Here is a 20,695-nt window from a genome sequence, read left to right on the forward strand (position 1 = left end):
TGGAAGAAAATTTTCTTCTAGCAAAACAAAAGGCAGCATTAGGACTAGACTGAATTAATCCTATACAGCCACTGTGTGTGGCCAAATACTAACAGCCCTCTGGTGGGACCCTCTGCTAGGAATGCCCACCTGCCACCAGATCACACTGCTGGCTTGTCATTGCTTTTCAGTCAAGTGTATACGTTGCTGCCTGCCTAATTGAAGCTATTTCCTAACTAGTACTGCTCACGACTTCTACACCCTCTGCTCCTCAACCACCTCCACTCCAAAAGCTCCCCTAGCCTCACCCTTTCCAAATTCTTCTTCCTTTCCGATGTCCTACTACATCTGACCCATGTTTGTTCCCACTTCCCACTCCTTTTCTCCCTCCGATTCCTCCAATATGAACCAACGCATACATATGAGCCTTCCCAACAGATTCTGTTTTCCTAAAGGGAGTGGCCATAACTGCTCCTTCGGTCCTGCTCGTGGGCACTGCTGTTATTGCTACCTCCCTCTGCCCTTTGTACATCAGGTAGCTAAAAAAAAAAAAACCCAAGAAAAAAACAACCAGAACTAAACACACGCACAAAAGAAACAGTACAGTGAAACTTTAAAAGCAGACATCTAAGACATAGCCAGGACAAATAAGATAAACTTTTGTAGGGCTGGGTACTCTTTGTTTGCTGTTTTCCCTGACTCACCTTTTATTTTTCTCCTTTATAAATAGCTTGTTCTCTGTATTTACTACTGTGTTGTTATAGGAGATCAAATTAGAAGAATTTTAAGACAGTTTTCTGTTCTTTAGTTTCTGGAAATGAAACAAAGATTGGTTAGGTTTTCTACAGGATAGACAAATACCTATTACAGAATAAGTTATTCTGAATGCCTAAGATACTTACCAACAAATTGCTGTTCTTTAAAAAGCTGCATATATTCAGCTTTTCCCCCTTTTAAAAAAAAAATAATTAAAAAACTCACTTAATAAATTATAACTTGTATCTGGAATGCAGTATCAAAAGCTTCAGCCTCCACACTGCAATGGGACATTCTCTGTGCCTACCGACTTCCCAGTGGTTTTTTTGGAAAAAAACAATCAACTCCAGGGGCAAGTGTCTCATTTTATACTCATCTTGGTATGGGAAGCAACTCTTACAGACAGAACCATTAAAAAAATATTCCAGCCCTTCAGATTCACCTTTATCTGCAAGTGGTTCAGGGAACGCTCGCTGTGTATCTTATGGCCAATAACCACACCATTGGACTTCAGCCCTCAGAGCATGGGAAAATGCTCATGGGAAAGTATCCAAAGCAATTCATTGTAATTGGAGGGAAAAAAGCAAACCAAAACTAAAACCCTCTACAGCACCATTCTTCCCATAGGTACAGAGATGATATTCTAGTTTAGCAAGAAAAAGAACAAAAGAAAAGAGCACAGCTAAAAACCACCTGAATCACAGCTGTAGTCTCTCTCTTACCCTACTTGTCTGGCTCCTCACTTACCACGGCAGTTTAAGACCTGGCAGACATATCGTGAAAATTAATTTACAGCATTTAGAACCCACAAAAATAAAAAAAAAAATCCCAGATAAAGCAGACACAATTAATCCATGCAGTATCATGAAAAAAACCCACCCAAACCCTACAACTGCATTTCTTCATATTGAGATCAGAAAACGTAGTCAAAACTGCCGATTTTCTTCCAACAATCTAACTTCTCAAGACTTAGTATTTTAATAATAAATGACTAAGCGTTATAAGATTTTTGTTTAAAAAGTGTTTTCACTTTAATGGGTTTAGTTAATAACATCATCAATGGTACAAAACTGTCCTTTTTCACATTTCCATACATTGTTATTACGGACCACCTGAAAATCTGGACTAAGAATGCATAAAGTGTCTCTTAATTAGCCCTAGCTTCATTTTTTGCCATATGTAGAAGAGATATGCAGAAAAAAAAACATGCATTCGTTAACAATGACATGTTAATATTAGCTTAAACAATAAGATATGGCAGAACGTGCATTGTGTAACGCACAGGTATGTAATAGGGTAAGAGAGACCACATGTCAAGTGTTGGCACTGAAATAAGAAATGATTGATGACACACTGACCTTTTGTGACCATAGTTTTAGCTTTTCTGTTTTTAAACTGTTTTAAATAGTAGTAAATATTTAAATAATATTTAAAATATATTTCCCATGGGAAATCATTTACTTGGAAGACAGCCTGTAAGATCTGACTTTTTAAAAAGTAGTATTTCATTTTGACAATATATGAATACAATACATGCCACAGAACTTCAAAAGACCCTAAAGTCCTTAGCCATTTTCAGAAACAATTTCTCAACCCAATTGTGTCTCTGATTTTTTGCTAACAAAACTTTGGAAGTAGCATCTCAAAGAAAACCTGCCTTTAAGAGAAATACTGTATTTCAATAAAAACAACACAACGTATACAGGGATGTCATACTAAAAATGGTGGAATTAAAACCCAAATATTTCATCATGCAATTAGTTTAATTTCTGTTTGGTTAATTCATAGTCTAAGGAGGGTTTTGTTCCTTCCTAGTACATCTTCTCTTGCAGTCAAATGAGTGCTCAATTTCCACTGTCTGATGTTAAGGGATGAAGACCTCATTGTTACTTTAAAAAAAAAAAAAAAAAAAACTTTGTGCAAAAAGTAATTTGTACATTAACTTTTTTCTAAGTTTGCTTCAGTATAAAAAAACCTCTTCAATCCCACTAACAAAGCTTTATTTTGATTTATGATCCTTCAACACACTTGAGAGTTTCATGTTTTTCACTTATTCTAATTTGGTAAATTAATAATCCAGCCACCATTTTTGCAGCCCTGAACAAAGATGGAAGCTCCATTATATTAATCTTTAATAGCCTGGGGTAGTTACTTTTATTCAAGACAGGTTTTTCCTGTCTTCTACAGGCACAGTGCTTGTTTAACTGGCCTTGGGAATAAAATAGCCAAAAATAAGCCAGGTCACCTTCTATGGCAGTGCAGAGCATCCTGGCTGGTTTGTTGTGGTGTTTGTTTTGTTTGTTTGTTTGTTTGTTTTAAATGGTCGTTGCTAAAATTACCTTCTTTAGGGACAAGCTACTCCAAAAGCCTCTCAATTCTTTTTTCAGCTTCTAAGGACTTGGATTAAAACAAGCAGCTTCCTAAAGCTACCTCTAGATTCAAAAATCTAAAATATACAGTAGCAGTATAGAAATCATTTAGAAAGCACAGAGACCCCTCTCAATTAGTTGCTTCGTAGTCACATTAGGAAGCGACGTGCGAGACACAAAATCTGACGAGTTCTTTCTTATACCATCCAGGAGCCAACCCGATTGTTCCCTCTGTCTGCATCCTAACCATTTTTAAAACTACAGATTAGGAATTCCCAAATTGTGCTGTGCACATCACTAATGTGACAACAGAACTCTGCCAGGGCAAGTAAATACCTCTTCTGAATCTACACACGCTGCCAGCCACCCCCACCAATAAGGGAATACACTAAGTAAATTTGGGAACCCCCACTATCAATTAAAAAGTATACCAGGCACATTTCTACTATATCTCCAGTGTGCATATTTACATTAAAATAATTTTAGCTGATTGGGACCAACGTTGGTAACTCTGATGTTTGGTTTCACCGTATAAACTCTAGCTCCTACCAGATTCAACGCCATATGACTGAAACAACAGCAACTCTTCAACCCTGTGAGAATGAATTAGCTTCGTGATTGCTCCAACAATCTGCGCATTCTTCCTAAACCAAAACCCATCTCGCTCTCCTTGCTTATAGTAGACATAGCTGTAACACAACGCATCTATTAACATGGTAGTGACCTCCCTTTTTAAAGCAAAACCACTATGAAGAGGCTTTAAAAAAAAAAAAGGTAAGGGCACGTACCCATTTCTGTTCACTGTAGTCTGCATCCAAATGGTAAAGGAGAATTATTGCTTTCAAAAGATGAAAAGCTTTGGAAATATGGTAAACATCCTACAAGGTTCTAAAACTAATTAGCTAAAATTCTGTACATACTTTAATATTCAAACCTCTATTTGATTACTCAAGATCAAATCATTTCATTTTCACATCTATTCATTAAACTCTTTATAGTTCTAAGGGCTAATGAATATTTTACAACTAAATAGAATCAAAACAGATAATGGGAGAAAAGGTCACATGGCAATGAACATTATTTCATTTGGCCAATGAGTAGTGAACCCTGCTTTCTTGGCTGAAATTAAGGCACTAAGTGGCAGTGAAAGGATAAAGGAATGAATTTTTTTTTTTTTTCTACATTATCTGAAAAAAGACCGACATGACTATTTTTTTAGGACGCCAGTAGAGTACATATCCATTCCGAATGACTCAGTAAGGCATTCTGTTGGCAAATTTAAAGAAAATGTTCTCCTGATTAGAGCCCATTACATTCATTGTCTGAGTGTGACTAGTGGCACTACTAACCGTTAACAAACTGGAGGGGAAAAAAAGCTACAAAGATGTCTGAAGACTTGAAAGGCACCAAAAAGAACAGCTCTGCAACTGCCAGTTCTACAAACAATTATGTAAGCTGTGTTTAACACTGCATATAGTCTAGTCAATCATCAATCTTTGTTGACAAAGTGTAGTAGCTCTTCATTTAAACTCTCAGTTAATCAAGTGCTAGTTTAGTAAGAAATTTATTTTCACGTATCAGAAAATAATTGCAGTGTCTAACACAACTACACTTAAAGCAAAACTAGTCTAGTATGCATTATTCTGGTTAACACTGAAGCAAACCTGTATAAACAAAAGGGTTACCTCGAGATATATAGTTTACAATATGAAATCAACATATAAATGAATAGGTTTTACTGAAAACAATGGAAAGTGTATTACAAAGATACATGAAACAATTTTAACCACAATATTTTCTCTGTGAAAAATACAACTATTAGTGAGATAAAATGTACAATTGAAATTTTCTTTCCAAAAGAAAAAAAAACCACAGTATAAAGGAAAATATTTTTTTTTTTCTTCAAAACAGGGAAAATAGTTAAGGTCATTGTCTTTCATTACAATATAATTTGACACAAAAAGCAGTCATAGGATTGCACCAACTCCATGTTCAGTCTCCTGAACATGACAATAGTAAAAGGAGTCCATAAAGCATAATGACATTTCTGGATTTTATGATGGCAATATACGTACGCAGAAACTGATGTCACTCCGGCTCTGTTCACAAAATGTACAAAATTCTAAATTTGGTGGCCAGACATGTAAAAATTAGTTCACCCCAACGCCGACTTTTCTGTTGCTTAGCCAGGGATGGAAAAATCTGTAGTATTTTAAGTGTTGTTATCTTTTTAGCAATAAAGAAAAAAGTATATGTAGTGCATGCTTTATCACTTGTCAAAAACATTTCTGAAAATAAAACTAAGTTATCCGATAGTTTACAAAATAGAAAATAATTCTTCAGGTTAAAAATGTGGTTAGGTTTATGTTTAGTTCCATCTCCAAAGGACTGATTTCCTTGGCAGCATCACTTTTCCTTAGCAAGAGCCAAGGCACAAAGTTCCATAAAGAGAAATAAAATGGCTACGAACAAGAACGCAGTCTGGCATTGTGAAAGAAATCAGAGCCTCTCTCTGAGCTTTCTGTTCCATCAGGTTAGTGCCGTAGAGAAATGGAAGATTTGGGGTACATTTTTGTTATGAGCATTTCTGCTGGACATGATTCAAAAGTTCACCAAACTTTTCAAAAAGATCCTCCACCCATTTTATATTTTTCATGCACAGCTGCACAATCTCTTCCTGTCCTAGATCTGCGCTCTTCTTCTGAACAGAAGAAATCTATTTTAAAAGAGAAGCAGGAGGGAGAGAGAGATGGATATACATGTTAGGCTGTCAGCATTTCAGAATTTTTCTTGTTATAATTAGTTAAACACACACCTTCTTTGGGAAAAAGCCTTTAAGCTTTAAAAACAAGGGAAAAAATGCCCCCCAAAATGTGTTTCTTAACAACCGAGCCAGAGCTCAACTCTTGTATTTCTGCTACCTGGCATATTTCCACCAAGGATTTGCAGGAAAAAATTAAAGGAGTGGGCATTCTAAGACAAAAAGTGGTTCTAGATCTGAGGAGTTACACACACTGATAAATTCCGTTTTGTTTATTTTGGGTAACAGCGAAGAACGCTTACCCATCCTGAGGGAAACCCATTTCACACAAACCCTGTAAGTCTCATATGTGAATGTTCTGGGCAGAGTGCCCGTAAGGGGCAACATTTATGCTCAGCATACATTTTTATGGCAAAGAAAAGGGTAACTCAAATAGGAGGCCACAATCCATACTCATTTACCTAGAGGAGGAGAACAGTCCCTCTAGCTGGACTCAGTTCCCTCTATAAATTCCCCCAATCAATACAGAATTATGTCAGAGAGAACAATACTTACCTCTTCTTTACACGTTAGATATATGTGATATTTATAATGATGGAGTGAGTGATACAAAGAATACAATTGTATTTTTTCTGGATCTACCGTAAACTCCTGCAAAAGAACAGTTATTTTAAGGTAAATTCATGTTATTTTCCAAGACAGAGATATGACAGACATTTTCTTCTGTAAACAAATTTGTTTTCAACAATTCAGAAATGGAGCACTTCATTCCAATAATTGCTCTGACCTATTTTGGTACACTGCAATTTATATTACATCACCATTATCTCCTATTTCCACTTTCTCCACCAAGTTATTTTATCAAAACTAGGTTTAAGAATGCTTTTTACCCTGAATGCACTGCAAGTCTACAAAGGGTAAGACACCCCGTTCTCAAGAATTACCGCAAGGATTACCAAATCTTAACTATTTTCCTACCAGACTGATGGGTATCATTGCAAAAAAGCATATAGTTTGTTCTTCGGAAGAGCTGATTTATAGTTATCTAACACTTTACGTTACTTTGGCAAGAAGTATGAGTGTGGCTGTACTTACAGGTCATTAATCCAGCCACCATTTACTGCTGGGAGATAAGCCTATGCAAGCCAGTACCTAGCAAAATCTAGTTAAAGTGTTCCCTAGGAATGCTATGGAAATAAATAACTGTACATCTCAAGCTTTACCGTGTTACTTTTTAAAACTTTTTAATTAAAATTTAAGATACATGGCTTCATTCTGTCATGGGAAATGAGGAAAGGAGCAATAACGGCCTAAATTTTTAAACAGTGTTATCTAGTCTCAGTTTTTACAGTATTAACGTGAATTTTTCATTTTTGATCTAGAAGGCATTGTTTCATTTAGAGATTTCTGCAGCAACTTTAAGCAGCTCATTATGAGCTACACAGTGATTTTACCACAACTGTAATGTTGATGGCAAAACGTTGCTGCTTCAGCAACAGTTCAGGAGGCTGAGTGCTGCACAGAAACGGGGTCTGACATTCAGTCCTTGTTCTGGTGGTGACAGAAGCAGACGGGCTCTAGCGGGGCTCTGCTGTTTGATACGTTACAACGGGTGAGAAGCACAGCAACAGCAGAGCTCACCTCTCCCTTCCCATCCAACTACATCTACCGACTGCTGCCTACATAAGGGAAGCAGCACAGTACTACTTTGAGTAGTTGCTACAGAAGACTTCCTATATAAACATAGAGGATAAGAGCATCTGAGTCTAAACACAGAACTCAGAGGAATAACTATGAAATTATTTATTGTGTTTTGTCTTCCTACTGGAATATAACTATGTTTTACAGATGAATTGAACCAATGATTTAATACACTGGTTTTGTGTCAACCTGAGCACGGTGTGTCAGTTTTCCCAGCAGTTTGCAAGGGAGGGCACCTCACTGAAGAAGGGGCAATACATGGGCCAAGTGGAGTGGCCCAAAGTCCACATAACCCAGCAATGTTCTGTGACCATCTGTGCAGGCCAAGGGCACTCATCCCACCTGACCCTCAGGGCAGGGTGGTGGGCACTCGTCTGAGAGCAAAGGCTGCAGCTCCAGCTGGAGGGTCTGCACCATCTACCCCTGCTGTGGCCAGTGCCTCCCCCAGGCAGAGGTGCTGAAGGGAGAGGCTGCAGTGCAGGCCTTGGACGTCCCAAGGTTCAGCACTGGAGAAGACTCCAGGGAGACTTTACAGCATCCTTCTAGTACTTAAAGGGGGCTACAGGAAAGGTGGGGAGGGACTCTTCATCAGCAGGTGTAGGGATAGGATGAGGGGTTACAGTTTTAAATTGAAAAGGGGTAGATTTAGATTAGATCTAAGGAAGAAATTCTTCCCTGTGAGGGTGGTGAGGCCCTGGCACAGGTTGCCCAGAGAAGCTGTGGCTGCCCCCTCCCTGGAAGGGTTCAAGGCCAAGTTGGACGGGGCTTTGGGCAACCGGGGCTAGTGGAAGGTGGCCCTGCCCATGGCAGGGGGGTGGGACTAGATGGTCTTTAAGGTCCCTTCCAACCCAAACCGTTCTGTGATTATATGAAATGTTTTTTAACATTCCCTTGTTACAGAAAAAGCACCTCATGCAACAAAGATTTTATATTTTGATACATCTACCAAAAAAACATAATACATGAAGAAGTATTTTATATAAATGTGGTTATGATACCAGAAGTCAGATGGTGGCAGCAATAAGCCCTCTCAACCTCACCTGTGCTAATTTAGTGGTTGATTTAGAAGCCCTCAGTGTTTTCTTGTTGTAAGCTTTACCATTCATTTTGATCTTAGACACAGACATTCCTCCACTTTTTGTCTTTGAATCCCGAGTGATCACTGTCAGTTCAGGAAAGTTTTCCAAAGCGTTCTTTAAACAGAGCATATTAAAAAAAAAAAAAAAAAAAGATTATGCAAAATTCAAGAATGGCCAGCCACTCAGACCACTGACAAAGTGGCCATTTTTCTTTGAAGAGTGCAGCCTATTATGAAACAACGTATTCTTCCACAAAGACCTGATAAAATGTCTTTATCAGATCAAGCGACCATATACAGTTTGAAAAGCATGACCTGTTCTTGACTACCGTAATTTTTCAAGACAAGAAGATCCTTTTATTGTATCTCAGGTTATCATCTGTGATTCTTTCATTAGAACAACAAAAAAAAAGGCTCCACTAGGTAATTTTTACCTTTTAAAATGCTTTCCATTCCATTTCTACCCAACGATCTCTAAGGCCAAGTTACTTGGGGATGCCTAAGTACTTAATGCCCAGTCAGGCACGGGAAGTCTGCCAATTGTAAGCAGGGATTAGATGTCTAAATATCTTCATAGGTTTTGTTCCAGCTTCTGCACAGTACAAATTAACTGCATCTTATAATATCTGTAAGGTAAAATAGCTTATGTACAGGGAAGAAGATGGCTGGCTCAAAAAAGCACTAGCTTTTAAGACATAGTAATTCGTGGGAGTGAACTGCATTTCTACCATCTTCAGTTCTATGTTGTTTACGGAGTAAATTTCGGTACAAATACAGAATTATGTTAGCACCACTTTGAAATAGTTCTGTCATGCTATATGATCTGGTCCTGAAAAAAATATTTAGAGTTAAATAACATGTATTTCTTTGTATCATACTCCAGTATGAGGGGGAAAAAAATAAAATCAGGCATACAGAAAAATGTATTGATGCTGCAAGCTTACAGACCTAATTTGGACTGTTGGATTAAAATATGAAGTTGACAATTTTCTTTTAACAAGCAGTACCAGAATTCAACCACCTCCCCTGTCTATAATTTTTTACCACTTTATATACATCAGTTATTTTTCACTTTATAGGAAAAAGCTCTCAGTAAAAAGCTATAAACCCTACTGCAGAGATAGTTGCATAGTGGTAGCAGTAACCTCAACGAGTTAACCTGTCCATATACAATATTCATTGCAATGCTTTCAAACTGGAACAACTTCAATAGGTTTAAATTATTTAGTTTTTCTATCCACTGAAAGAGCCTCCCTGAAGATTGATTTTTGAGTGTCAAGGGGCTTTGGCCACTTCTGCCTTCCTCTGAAGAATTCCTATTAACCAGAACAGTTTACATGGCCGGACCACTGACCTAAACCAGACAAATTTGAATTGGAATAAAGAAGAAAATACTATTGATTTCCACATCTTTGAGAGCACAAGACATAAAATGGTCATAATTATTTCCAAATGAAATTTACACCATTCAGCTAATATCTTCATCTACCAAGCTTCAATTAAAACAAAAGAAATATTTTATAATTTTGTTTATAAGAACCTATAACCCAAACGATGCAATAAACTGCAGGAACTCTAAAGAATGTTATAAGCAAAATTACCTAACACTGACTGCTGTCTGATTTGGTTTGTAAAACAGTACTAAAATATCCCATATTAAGTGTATTCAGTGGGGGGAAAAAAAAAGCCGAATTCATCCATTATCAATGCAGAACAGTAAAAATACTTAAACTGAATAATACTCATGAACAATAATGATATTTTCTTGTTATTGCTGGCTTCTGTGCCTCATTCAACTCTAATATCCAAACTAATCATTTAATTAAATCTGGAACAGAAGCAGACTTTCCTGTATTAATCATCATATTAACCTGAATTTTAAAGAGTATCAAACATGTTTTCCTAACCAGACACTTCTGATGAAAAATAAGGATGGCATGAGTTGGTACCTTCATACCAGAAGAAAAACATAAAAGGCTTTTTATCTCAGTTTCAATGACCGATGTAGGACATTAAAAAAATCCTAGAATTTAAAAGAGAATACCTTGAAAGTATGATCCAAGCGTAATTTGGAAAGCAGCCTTTTCCTATTGTCATTCAGCATACCATCAATTTTTCTCATGTGAGGCAGAAGTAGCTCGTCTAAAAGATTAAAAAAAGTAGAAGTTGATTATTAAGAGACACACAGTAACAACACTCCTATTCAGCCTACTAACATAAAATGTGTAAGTAAAAAGTAATGTTATTTGCACATAAACTAATTTCAAACATGAGAGAAAAACCTTTTTTTGATCAGCCTGCTAAACCAGTCTAGATATTATGCAGTTTAATTGCTGACCGCAATCCTGCTCCTTCTGACTTTTCTTGCTGAAAGGGAAAAATGAAGACAGAGCAATAGAGAACATAAATCTTAAGACAATTTCAAACCATTTCCTAGATAATCCTATTCTGTGCAACACAACTCACAGTTTTATGACAACAAGTATGTGTTTTTGACATTCACCACTGCATATTACAAATGACCCTGCTGACATTTATAACAAAAGAAATTGAGGAAAGCGCTAATTGATAGAAGTTATCTGATAAACCCCTGTAAATTGCACAATATATGTTTGAACATAGGTATGTGGCCATGAATGAAAATCTACAGCTCAGCATGAGGTCTTTTATTTATAGTCCATTTCTTGGATTTTAGTGGGACTACTGGCATAATGTATAGGTATGAAACCCTGAGGTAAGTGTGCGTCCATACACAGAGCAAACCAGGAAAGAAGAGTCTAGAAAAAAAGTTTTTTTTAAAATCAGGCAGACAGAATATAGTGGAAAAAAAAAGACTGCAACTAAATAATATAAGAAAGGATTACTCTTTTGGGATCTTTATACATAAGTGTTTGCTAAATTTTGAGAAATAGGAAGTTTTGACTTGTATCCTGGAGTCCACTGCTGTAAATAAGTCCAAACATTTTCTCCTCAAAGAAATAGTGGAATATGATTCTCTTTGATCAGAATTTCAACGTTTCAGAGTTTGAAAACCAGAATATTTAATAGTAGCAAGAATCAGAACGACTTATAAGGGTATTTCTTCATAGGAAATTAAACACACTTGAAACACTGCAATTTCAAATAAACGTTTGCTAAGATTTTAAAAGATAGCAACGTAACAGCAGGAACAAAGAGCTCTGTTCTGACATTCACAGCACAAGCCTAATGTAACAAAGCAGAAAAAACAGTATTTCCAAATCACTCTGATTATTCAAAGAGATAGTGCAAATATATATGTGCATACACATAAGTAATTTGCATAAAATGTTCTTCAGATGTGGGTATGTAGCCAGAAGTTTGGTGGGGATTTTTTTGTGGTGTTCTTTGTATTGTTTTTTTTAAAGATACATTTTCTTTACTGATTAATAACCTTAAAATCTAATAAAAACATACAAATGTTAAACATACTGTACCATTGCTCTTTTCCAAGGCTTGCATTGTGTCTGGATCCAAGGCAATGCTAACAAGCAACTCCATGTAGCTCTTAAAAGTCTCTTTCATAGCTCTTGTGTTCAAAAACCGAGTAACAAGGGGAGCTGGAGGTACAAGCTCTGAAAATTAATCAGAATACAATGTTGGGATTTTTTTTTCCTTCCATAGCCTGCAAATATTTGTGTTTTTCAAAACTGAAGGTTTCTCTCTTAAAACACAAGTGACCCCTACTGGTATCCCAAGAGATTAAAACTCAACGCAACCAGAAATAATACTCACATGCCAACACCAGGTACAAGCATCAAATCTGGTACAAATGGTAAAACTTTGTGTAGAAACATGTACAAGAACTCATAACTATCAGCATTTAGATTATAATATTTTAGGGAATTTTAAACATTTTTCTATCATTGTACATGAAAGTGCAGAGAAAAGGGATAATGAATAACTTCAGTCAAGCCAAGTACCCTAAGTGCAGGTTTCATGTCAATGCAAGTACCTCCTAAAACCACAAAGCCTGAAGTCATCCCACAGAAAAACATTCAAAAGCACTCATGTCACTTAGGAGCCTGCATACCATCAAAGTCAATCCCACTTAATTGACCAACTCACAAAAAAACACATAAACCAAATTTTACCTGTGAAGCAATGTGGGCATATTTGTACTTATTCTGAGGAAACTTATTTTTTCATAGACAGCAATTTAAAACATGCACATGGACTAGTCACCTGTACCAGTGAGCATTCTGGAGCTTTTTATAGGCTCGATGTACAATACCAGAATTCTGTAGTAATTCAGCTAGCAAGGCTGTTAAAACTTTCTCAGATATCCACAGTTCTATGGATGACTCTCATCACCAGGCTACTTGAAATTTTAAATATGGAGAGTTGTACCTATTAATGGTTATTTGGGTAAGTTTGCTTGAAAAAATTCTTTAAAGGTGCTGCCCTCAGCAGAGGCACTGTTCCAGTACACCAACCCTAGACTTATCTACGGTTCAAGTCACAGAGGCCAACACGCTTTGGAAATGCAGCAATACAAAGCATGGGGTACTACACACATTAACTTCAAACATACTGGAAATAAACAAAACCACCTGCAAAATGCACTGTGTATCTGCTACCACCGGTAATCTCTATAAACATTGTAGACTTCAAAAATTCCCTTCTGTTCTGGAGAAATACTGCAAACATCGTATCCCAACGTTCCAAGACACCACAAATGTCTTAACAGCAAATCTGCTCAGCAGGCTGCATTTGAACAGCTGGCATTTAGACAGGCAGTGAAGCAGCCAAAAAGTCAACTGCTTTTGCTTCTCCGGTTTTGAAAATAACAGTAACATCTGAATTCTGCCCACATCTGCATGCAGACAGGCATTGCAGGAATGTTATTTTAGACATGACATGGAGTTACAATGGAAAATTAATGAAGAAACCGATTCTTGAGATGTATTCAAAAATCAAATCACAGATCCTCTTCCTCCTCCAATTGAACCTGTCTTAGAAAGCAAGTAGTAAAAATATATTTATCTAACTGATAAACCACATTTGAGATAAGTTCATAAGTTTCAGTTGCACACATTTGCTTATACACAAACAACAACTAAAACGTTTGAAGAAATCAATTTTGCGTGGCACTGTCAGATTTTAAATTTTATTCTGAGGCTAGTAAAAAAAAATTGCAAGATTGAGCAATGTATTTTTATAAAACTATTTTCAGTTAAGTTCAAATAGCCTAGATGCTAACAATAGTATCTTGCTCACCATCCTCATCACTCTGGGCCTCAGGTGAAGAATCAGACTGGGAAGATGAAAATTCTTCTTTCCACTTTTTCCTTTTCTTTGGTGGTGGTTCAGCCTTTACCTTTGGCTGTTTAGCTTTGGGTTTCACAGAAGAGACTTTTGCTGCTGTTGGTTTTGGTGTTGGTGGATCAGGGGTTTTGTTGTTGCTACTACTAGGTTTGCAATGAATAGTCCTGCAATATTATGAAGACAATCTTTATGAAAATAATTACCACACAAGTTTTGTCATTAATAAAATAGCTATAGTCTTATTTAACCAGAATATATTCCCCATGGAATTATATATACTTGGTTCATTGTCACATGTAACTAGGAATTAGGTCATACACACTCTACGACTATATTTTTGATATAATGCTTAACAATGATTTTCAACTACTGAAGATTAAACTATTCCAATTTTATAAGTTGATAAACATGTACAGAAAGTTCGAATTCTACTAACATTGGGCAACTTATAAGCTATAGGAGTTTGGAGTCAATATTGAAACTGATTATATAATGAAAAAAAAAAAATCAGACTTGACAGACTCAAATAAATGCTAGTAATCAATGAGATCCACTGACAAAGTGAATTTGGGATATCGTAACCATACAAAGATGGGAAAGAATATAATCCAGGTAAAAATGCAGGACTTTGAGGATGGGAATATGAAACTAGACAACTCCTTTCCTTTCTCTTCCCACCACTCGAAAACAGGAAAACAAACAGGAAACTGAGCATCATAAATAAAAAGTTATGTACTTTTTATTTATGATTAATAATGCATTACAGCTTTCAGAACATGGCGAGGAATACAATTCTGGGAAGTGCCAGGCAAGATGTTTGTCCAAATGGGAAAGCAGTGAAACGTACAGCAGAATACTTGTTAGTATCTTCTGAAACACTGAGAATAATTCTAGTCATCTGTCAGAGATGAAGATTTCAAACCCAAACGGATGGAGACAACAGCTATTAGAATGATTAGAGGAATGGAAAGCCTGCCTTAGACAAGGAAGTTGACAAGACCTTGATTAATCCAGTTTAGTGAAATGAAGACAGAGGTGGAATGTGACTGCTCTCCAGAGGTGTATAATGCAGTAAAAACACCAGGGAAAGAAAGAAATAAGAGCCAAAGACAGTACTGAGAGAAGAATATTTGGATACAAGCTAATCACAATCATGTTTTGCTAAAAGACAGGAGTGCTTCAGAGCACTGAAGGAATGGGTTCTGGAACAGTCTTCTGTAGCAGAAGAAAAGAAGAGCACCAAAATCCTAGCTAGTTTTAACCAGATCATTATTATTTTGTAAAATAGATTATTTGATGACATTGTTTTCTTTGAGAGCAAACTAGACTGAAAAACACAGTCACTTCTTGAATGACGAGCACTGATTTTTCTTCATTAATGTTTACTAACGTCTGATGAAGAAAACGTATCTGCCTTAAATGATAATTACTGAAAATCCATACAGAGAGAAAGCCTTCAGCTATCATCTGAACTTGTGAGAAGATAAGCCTTAAATCATGACAGTTTGTACAATAGAGTCTGCAATCTTTTCCAAAAGCACAAAGGTCAACACAAAATGCAGTATCAAAACCCTCAGCAAGTGAATGACAGTGAAAACCTTATCAGAAGGAAGGTGACAGAGGAAATCTGGGAGTTAGCCAAAGTACTTGTGCGAGAGACACAGTCACCATGTTTTGCAGGACCAATAGTATATTTACTACAATAATCAAAACCATACTATGTTTGCCCTGCATTCTTTTACATGGCTTTCCAGAGTGACAGATTTGTTTTGATTTTATTTATCCTTGGTGGTGGTTTAAAAGCAAATACTACTGGAATTACTGATTTTACGGCACAGATAGAAGTTATATGTGATGACTCAAAGTGATAAGGCTTTTTGGGGGCAGGGTGAGGGGGGTAAGGCAGCTGCAATAAGAAAAATAAAATACCCTCAGTGTGCAAGGACATACTAAAGAAGGAAAACCATCCTTGCAACAACCAATTTCAACATGAACTTTTGGTTTTAAATTAACTTTTCAGCACTGAGAAGAAATCGTGGTACTTCTTGTATACCGGGACAGGACTGTCATTAAAGCAATCCAGAAAAACATACCTACACTTGTTAAGTCCATGGGATAGGAGAACACGGTACACAAAGAATTAAAATCATTACACTTGGAAGCTTCTATCCTTCATTTAGTGACAAGGCAAAAGATGACAGAAAGAAGTATCATATGGAGCCCTAACACCTCTAAAATGAATGATTATTGCAATCCACAGACTCAAGGCAGAGAAGTCTCGATATGGCAGTAACCTGTGTTTCATTTCTTAAAACAAAACACACAGCTCTCAGTTTCTACCTTAAAGCTGAATTAACATAATCCTGAATTTTAAGTCTTGTTTATTACAAGAGGTGTGTTCTTAATATGAAAACAATATGGCAAAATGAAAAACAAATTGAAATAAAATACCTTGCTGACTGTACAGGCTTGCTTCGTGGTTTTTTTGAACACACTCTGACATATTCCTTTTTGTTTGCATTTTCAATGAACTTCACATACACTCGTTTGTATTTTGTTTTTGCATCCCCGAAATACCCAAGATACTAAAAAAAAAAAAATAATAAGTGTTTCTCTTAGGTAAAATTATTCAGTTTAACAATTAAAAAGTTAAATACTAAAAAAAAAAAAAAGTCAGTTTCAAAGCAACTTGTTTACATACAAAGATGAGCCATGCTACAGCATTTATAATTTGCAAGAAATTCTTCAATGGATTTCCACATATTTAAAGTAAGAAAATAATGCAAGAGGTACTCTGGGCTTAATTTTCTCCCTTTAATTCTCCGCATGTGTTGTCCCAAAAGGATAATCTGCCTGGCAAAGGGCTGCCTGTACAAATTGCATCCTAATCTGTACCCTTCCCATTGTGTGAAGAAGGTGGTTCACAAGCCTGCTTCCACTGGCTACTCTGGTTGTAAAAAGTTGTTCCTTTACAGAGCCTGAATGATACCAAAGAACTCATGCTGAAAAGCAAAGAATCTGCCCATGAATATAGCTAGAGAGAATTTTAGAGTAGGAGGACATCAAGAAGACTTTTTTTTTTTTCCCCTCAAGGATGCTTGCTAAGAATATACGTCAGAATCACATTTTATTTTGTTTCCTAGACTTCCTAGACATTAAGGAAACCAGTTCCCATGAAGCTTCATAAGGAATTTTTAAGACTCACACTGTTAGTAGCAGCAAACTCTCTCTGTCCATCTCGCACTTCAGGAACAAACTTTTGCAATAAAGCCTTCTGTACTTTCCAAATAGCTGGAGGCTCTTTTCCTGTTTGCAAAGCAACCTGTAAGAACATAAAATTATTTGCTAAAAACAGTGTATTTTTCTCTCAGAAGTGTTTATGCATTACGTTTTTTCAGCAAGTTACCCAGGGACAAAATTGAAGTCAGTCATTCAGAATTCCAAACCCTTAGTCACGATGTGACGTCTGCATCAAAACAGTAAGACATGAACTACAATAAGTATAAAGCAATCTGTATAAATTTTACTTTCAGAGTGATGAAGTTGTACCAACCATCTTTGCCGATGGGGTGATGTCTTAACTAGCATGCAACTAAGCCACAGAACTTTATTTTTTAAACCAATGTAACTTTTTTCAAAATTACTTTGAGTTCATTTTCTTTTTCACATAGTTTGAAAAATAAACTATTTTAATAGTTTAAAAGTTTCTAACGTTTATTTGAAAAATAATAAAACAAATTTGTCATTATTCGCTCTAATGAGAACTCTCTGTAAATCTGCCATGCAAGCTGCTAATACAAAAAACTCTCTTTTCTGGAAAACAGATAATAAAATATTAGTTCCTTTTTCATGACTGCTTAAATAACTAAAGAAATAAAATTTTTAACAAGCTTCAAATTATTTCATAACATATCTTAATCAGTTTTGTAAGGGACAAGGGAATATTTTAAAACCGTAACACTTGTCTTATGTGACAAGGCTACATAAATTCCTTTAAAACTTAAGCTCAAGAAGATGAACACATAGACAAGTAATCAGAAGTATTAGAAATGAATGGTAAGAACACTGCTGGCTATGATAGCAACAAAAGGAAAGGTAAACATGTAGAAGAATTTAAAATGGAGAAGCAACAAAACCAGAACAAAACAAGATATCAAAGACAACAAGGAACATTCCTGTGAACTCATGTGAAGAGCTGAATTGGTTGCTTATGAAAGCCATTTCTTATTGGAAAAGCAAAAACCTCTTCCAAAAGAGAAAAAAGACGAGTCCAAGATCTTTTGCAAAAGTCCAAGTCATTTCCTCAACATTACACTTGAAAGCCTACTACTATCGTTTAAAAAGAAGAAAAAAAAAAAAGTAGTCAACAGCCTGGGAAACATTTTTGCTTTTTAATATTAAAAAAGAAAATTTCAAGTTCTAACAGAGGTTACCGGCACATAGGTTTACTTTGTTATGTATGTAATATAAAATGGGTCGTGTACATACAAAACATATTCATAGCCTGCACTAGAAAGACACCTTTAAGGCATATATCTTGGCAGCAGCCAGGGAATATTAGAATGGAAACAGAAAATTCATCTGCAGCCTCTACCCTTTTGGTAGTTACTTGAAGCGAAATTAATATGTAGGATTTTTCATGATTTTTTTTGCCCCCCCCAGCAAGTATTCAGCTTACCTTTAGCGTCTCTATATCTTCAATCTTCACTACAAATTCATCACGTTCTCTGTACATGCCTTCTCCTCCACTGTCCGTATTCTCCTCATCAGTGCATCCCTCTATTGCAACAGTTGCCTGTACTTTTGCCAGTTGGTCTGAAGTCACAGCATCCTGTTGAGCTACTTTTAAGGGGTCGGCTGCATTCATTTTCTCTTGTGCATTGACTACAGGAGCAGCTGTCTGTGGAGATTCCTGCTTTATTACAGCAGTAGTGGCAGCAGTAACGACTCCTGCTTTTTCAGCTTCTGAAGAAAAAGATCCAAATTTTAGTTAAATTATCAAAGATTAGCAACATGAAATGGGAACTAGATTTTTTTTTTTTTTTCTGTTACAATGTATATTAAAAACAACTATTCTAGGAAAAACACCTAAGAGTTCAAATAGAAGCATTATCTTGGCCACAACTAAACCTAAACGAAACCAAAATACTGTAGCTAGTGTACCTCTGTATTAAACTGCTTCATCTGTTAGCATCTAGAAATAACAAAGATGAATGCTTTAGAAAACAATTTGATAAGTTACAGACATGATCAACAGGAAATACTGTTGCACTTTTTGTGAATAAGCAAACACAACAGTAAAGGCTACAACACTGAACGCTGTTTCCAATCTGCTGATAACTATTTTTAAATTGGATTAAGGAAAGAGAAGTACACATGAAATAAAAAAAACATTTGTTGTATTTATTGGACATTTATTGTTTATAACTTGTGATAGCGTAACTGGAAGTTCCAGATTAAAACTTTGCCAATATCCTAATAATTTTTAATATTAACGGAGGTGAGCAATGAGAAATGATGATACAAAACAAAGAAGGGAAAGAACATTCTTCTCCTCCTCTATGCCAGAGCACCAAAGGGAACTCCCACCTTTCAAAATTATTATTCTTTCCCACTTGAGAAAAATCAGAATCCTTTTTAGATATTACTTTATACTCTTTTATACATAATAGTTTTCACACTGACTTGCAGATCTAAAAGAGATCAAGTTATGTTAGCTATAGCATAATTACTAAAATCACTTAGGAAACTGGCTTCAAACTGAAGATAACCATTTTACAGTTTTGTTACAATCACTGTGAATTGCTGACTTTTTCAGTTGAAAAAAAAGAAAAAAGATAACATGACATATATTTTTAAAATTATTATTTAAATATCAAATTAATGTGTCGATACAAAAGCTATATATCAGATACATATCCATTAAATCAATAAAATTGCTAAACCATGAAATACGTTCTTCAGGACATATGACATTATTGCAAATATATTGTATTTCTTTGTTCAGTGAGAGCTATGACAGCTTTAATTAGACACAGCATTATTAGTTCCCCAAGTATATTTACACATTCTTCAGTACAGCAGATAAACTTACATACACTACTTAATACTATCAACAAAACACTGTGTTTTAATATTTGTCTTTCCAAAGACAGACAGAAGAGAGAATTACTAGAAAAATCTGCAAAACATCAATAAGAAAGAATTCATTACTAAGCATCTTGTGTAACGTACAGTCTTGTATACAACAAAATAGGAAGATGAATTCAAGAAATTGCTGGTATAAATATTACATCCTTATGAATTATAAAGGAGATACAATAACATTGTAAAAGAAATCACTGCAAATAAACCACTAATGAAAACGCCCACCCAACAAACACCTTTGAAATACTTCCTTAGGAAGTTGTACACAGAGCATGGCTTATTAAAACTAACAAGCTTCAGCAAGAAGTTCACACCATGGCACTGTCCACATTTTAGCTTTCTGAGGGGAAAAAAAAAAAAAGTCACTGCTTTCTTGTTTAAAATACACATTCAACTGAAAGACACATGAGGAACTTCATCTTCTGTAACAACCTTTCCAAAACGCATGAACATAATTTAACAGAAATATCGACAGAAGAAAACAGAACAATAATTAAGATAAAGTATTGTTTAGCGTAGCACGTATTCTGCATTTTTTTTCTGGTATTTTGGTCTGATTATTACAATTCAAGTTCAACTGTGCTATGTGTTTTTCAGTAAATCATGTCACACCTAGAG

The 20,695-nt window shown here is 35.9% G+C and overlaps 1 protein-coding gene across 2 annotated transcripts in view; it reads right to left on the reverse strand.

Moving 5' to 3' along the window:
• Positions 1–944: 944 nt before the first annotated feature.
• The window catches only part of QSER1 (glutamine and serine rich 1), a 29,334-nt gene continuing 9,583 nt past the window's right edge, over positions 945–20,695 (reverse strand). For both annotated transcript variants that reach the window (XM_026850766.1, XM_026850765.1), the window contains 9 exons: positions 18,609–18,895; positions 17,136–17,252; positions 16,382–16,515; positions 13,883–14,094; positions 12,100–12,237; positions 10,689–10,786; positions 8,607–8,759; positions 6,421–6,516; positions 945–5,820 (listed from right to left, as the gene is read on the reverse strand). In XM_026850766.1, the coding sequence (XP_026706567.1) occupies positions 5,680–5,820; positions 6,421–6,516; positions 8,607–8,759; positions 10,689–10,786; positions 12,100–12,237; positions 13,883–14,094; positions 16,382–16,515; positions 17,136–17,252; positions 18,609–18,895 (1,376 nt within the window). In that variant the 3' untranslated portion in view covers positions 945–5,679. The remainder of the gene's footprint in view (positions 5,821–6,420; positions 6,517–8,606; positions 8,760–10,688; positions 10,787–12,099; positions 12,238–13,882; positions 14,095–16,381; positions 16,516–17,135; positions 17,253–18,608; positions 18,896–20,695) is intronic.

Source organism: Athene cunicularia, assembly GCF_003259725.1.
Source record: "Athene cunicularia isolate RWA chromosome 5 unlocalized genomic scaffold, athCun1 chr5_part3, whole genome shotgun sequence".
Taxonomy (NCBI): domain Eukaryota; kingdom Metazoa; phylum Chordata; class Aves; order Strigiformes; family Strigidae; genus Athene; species Athene cunicularia.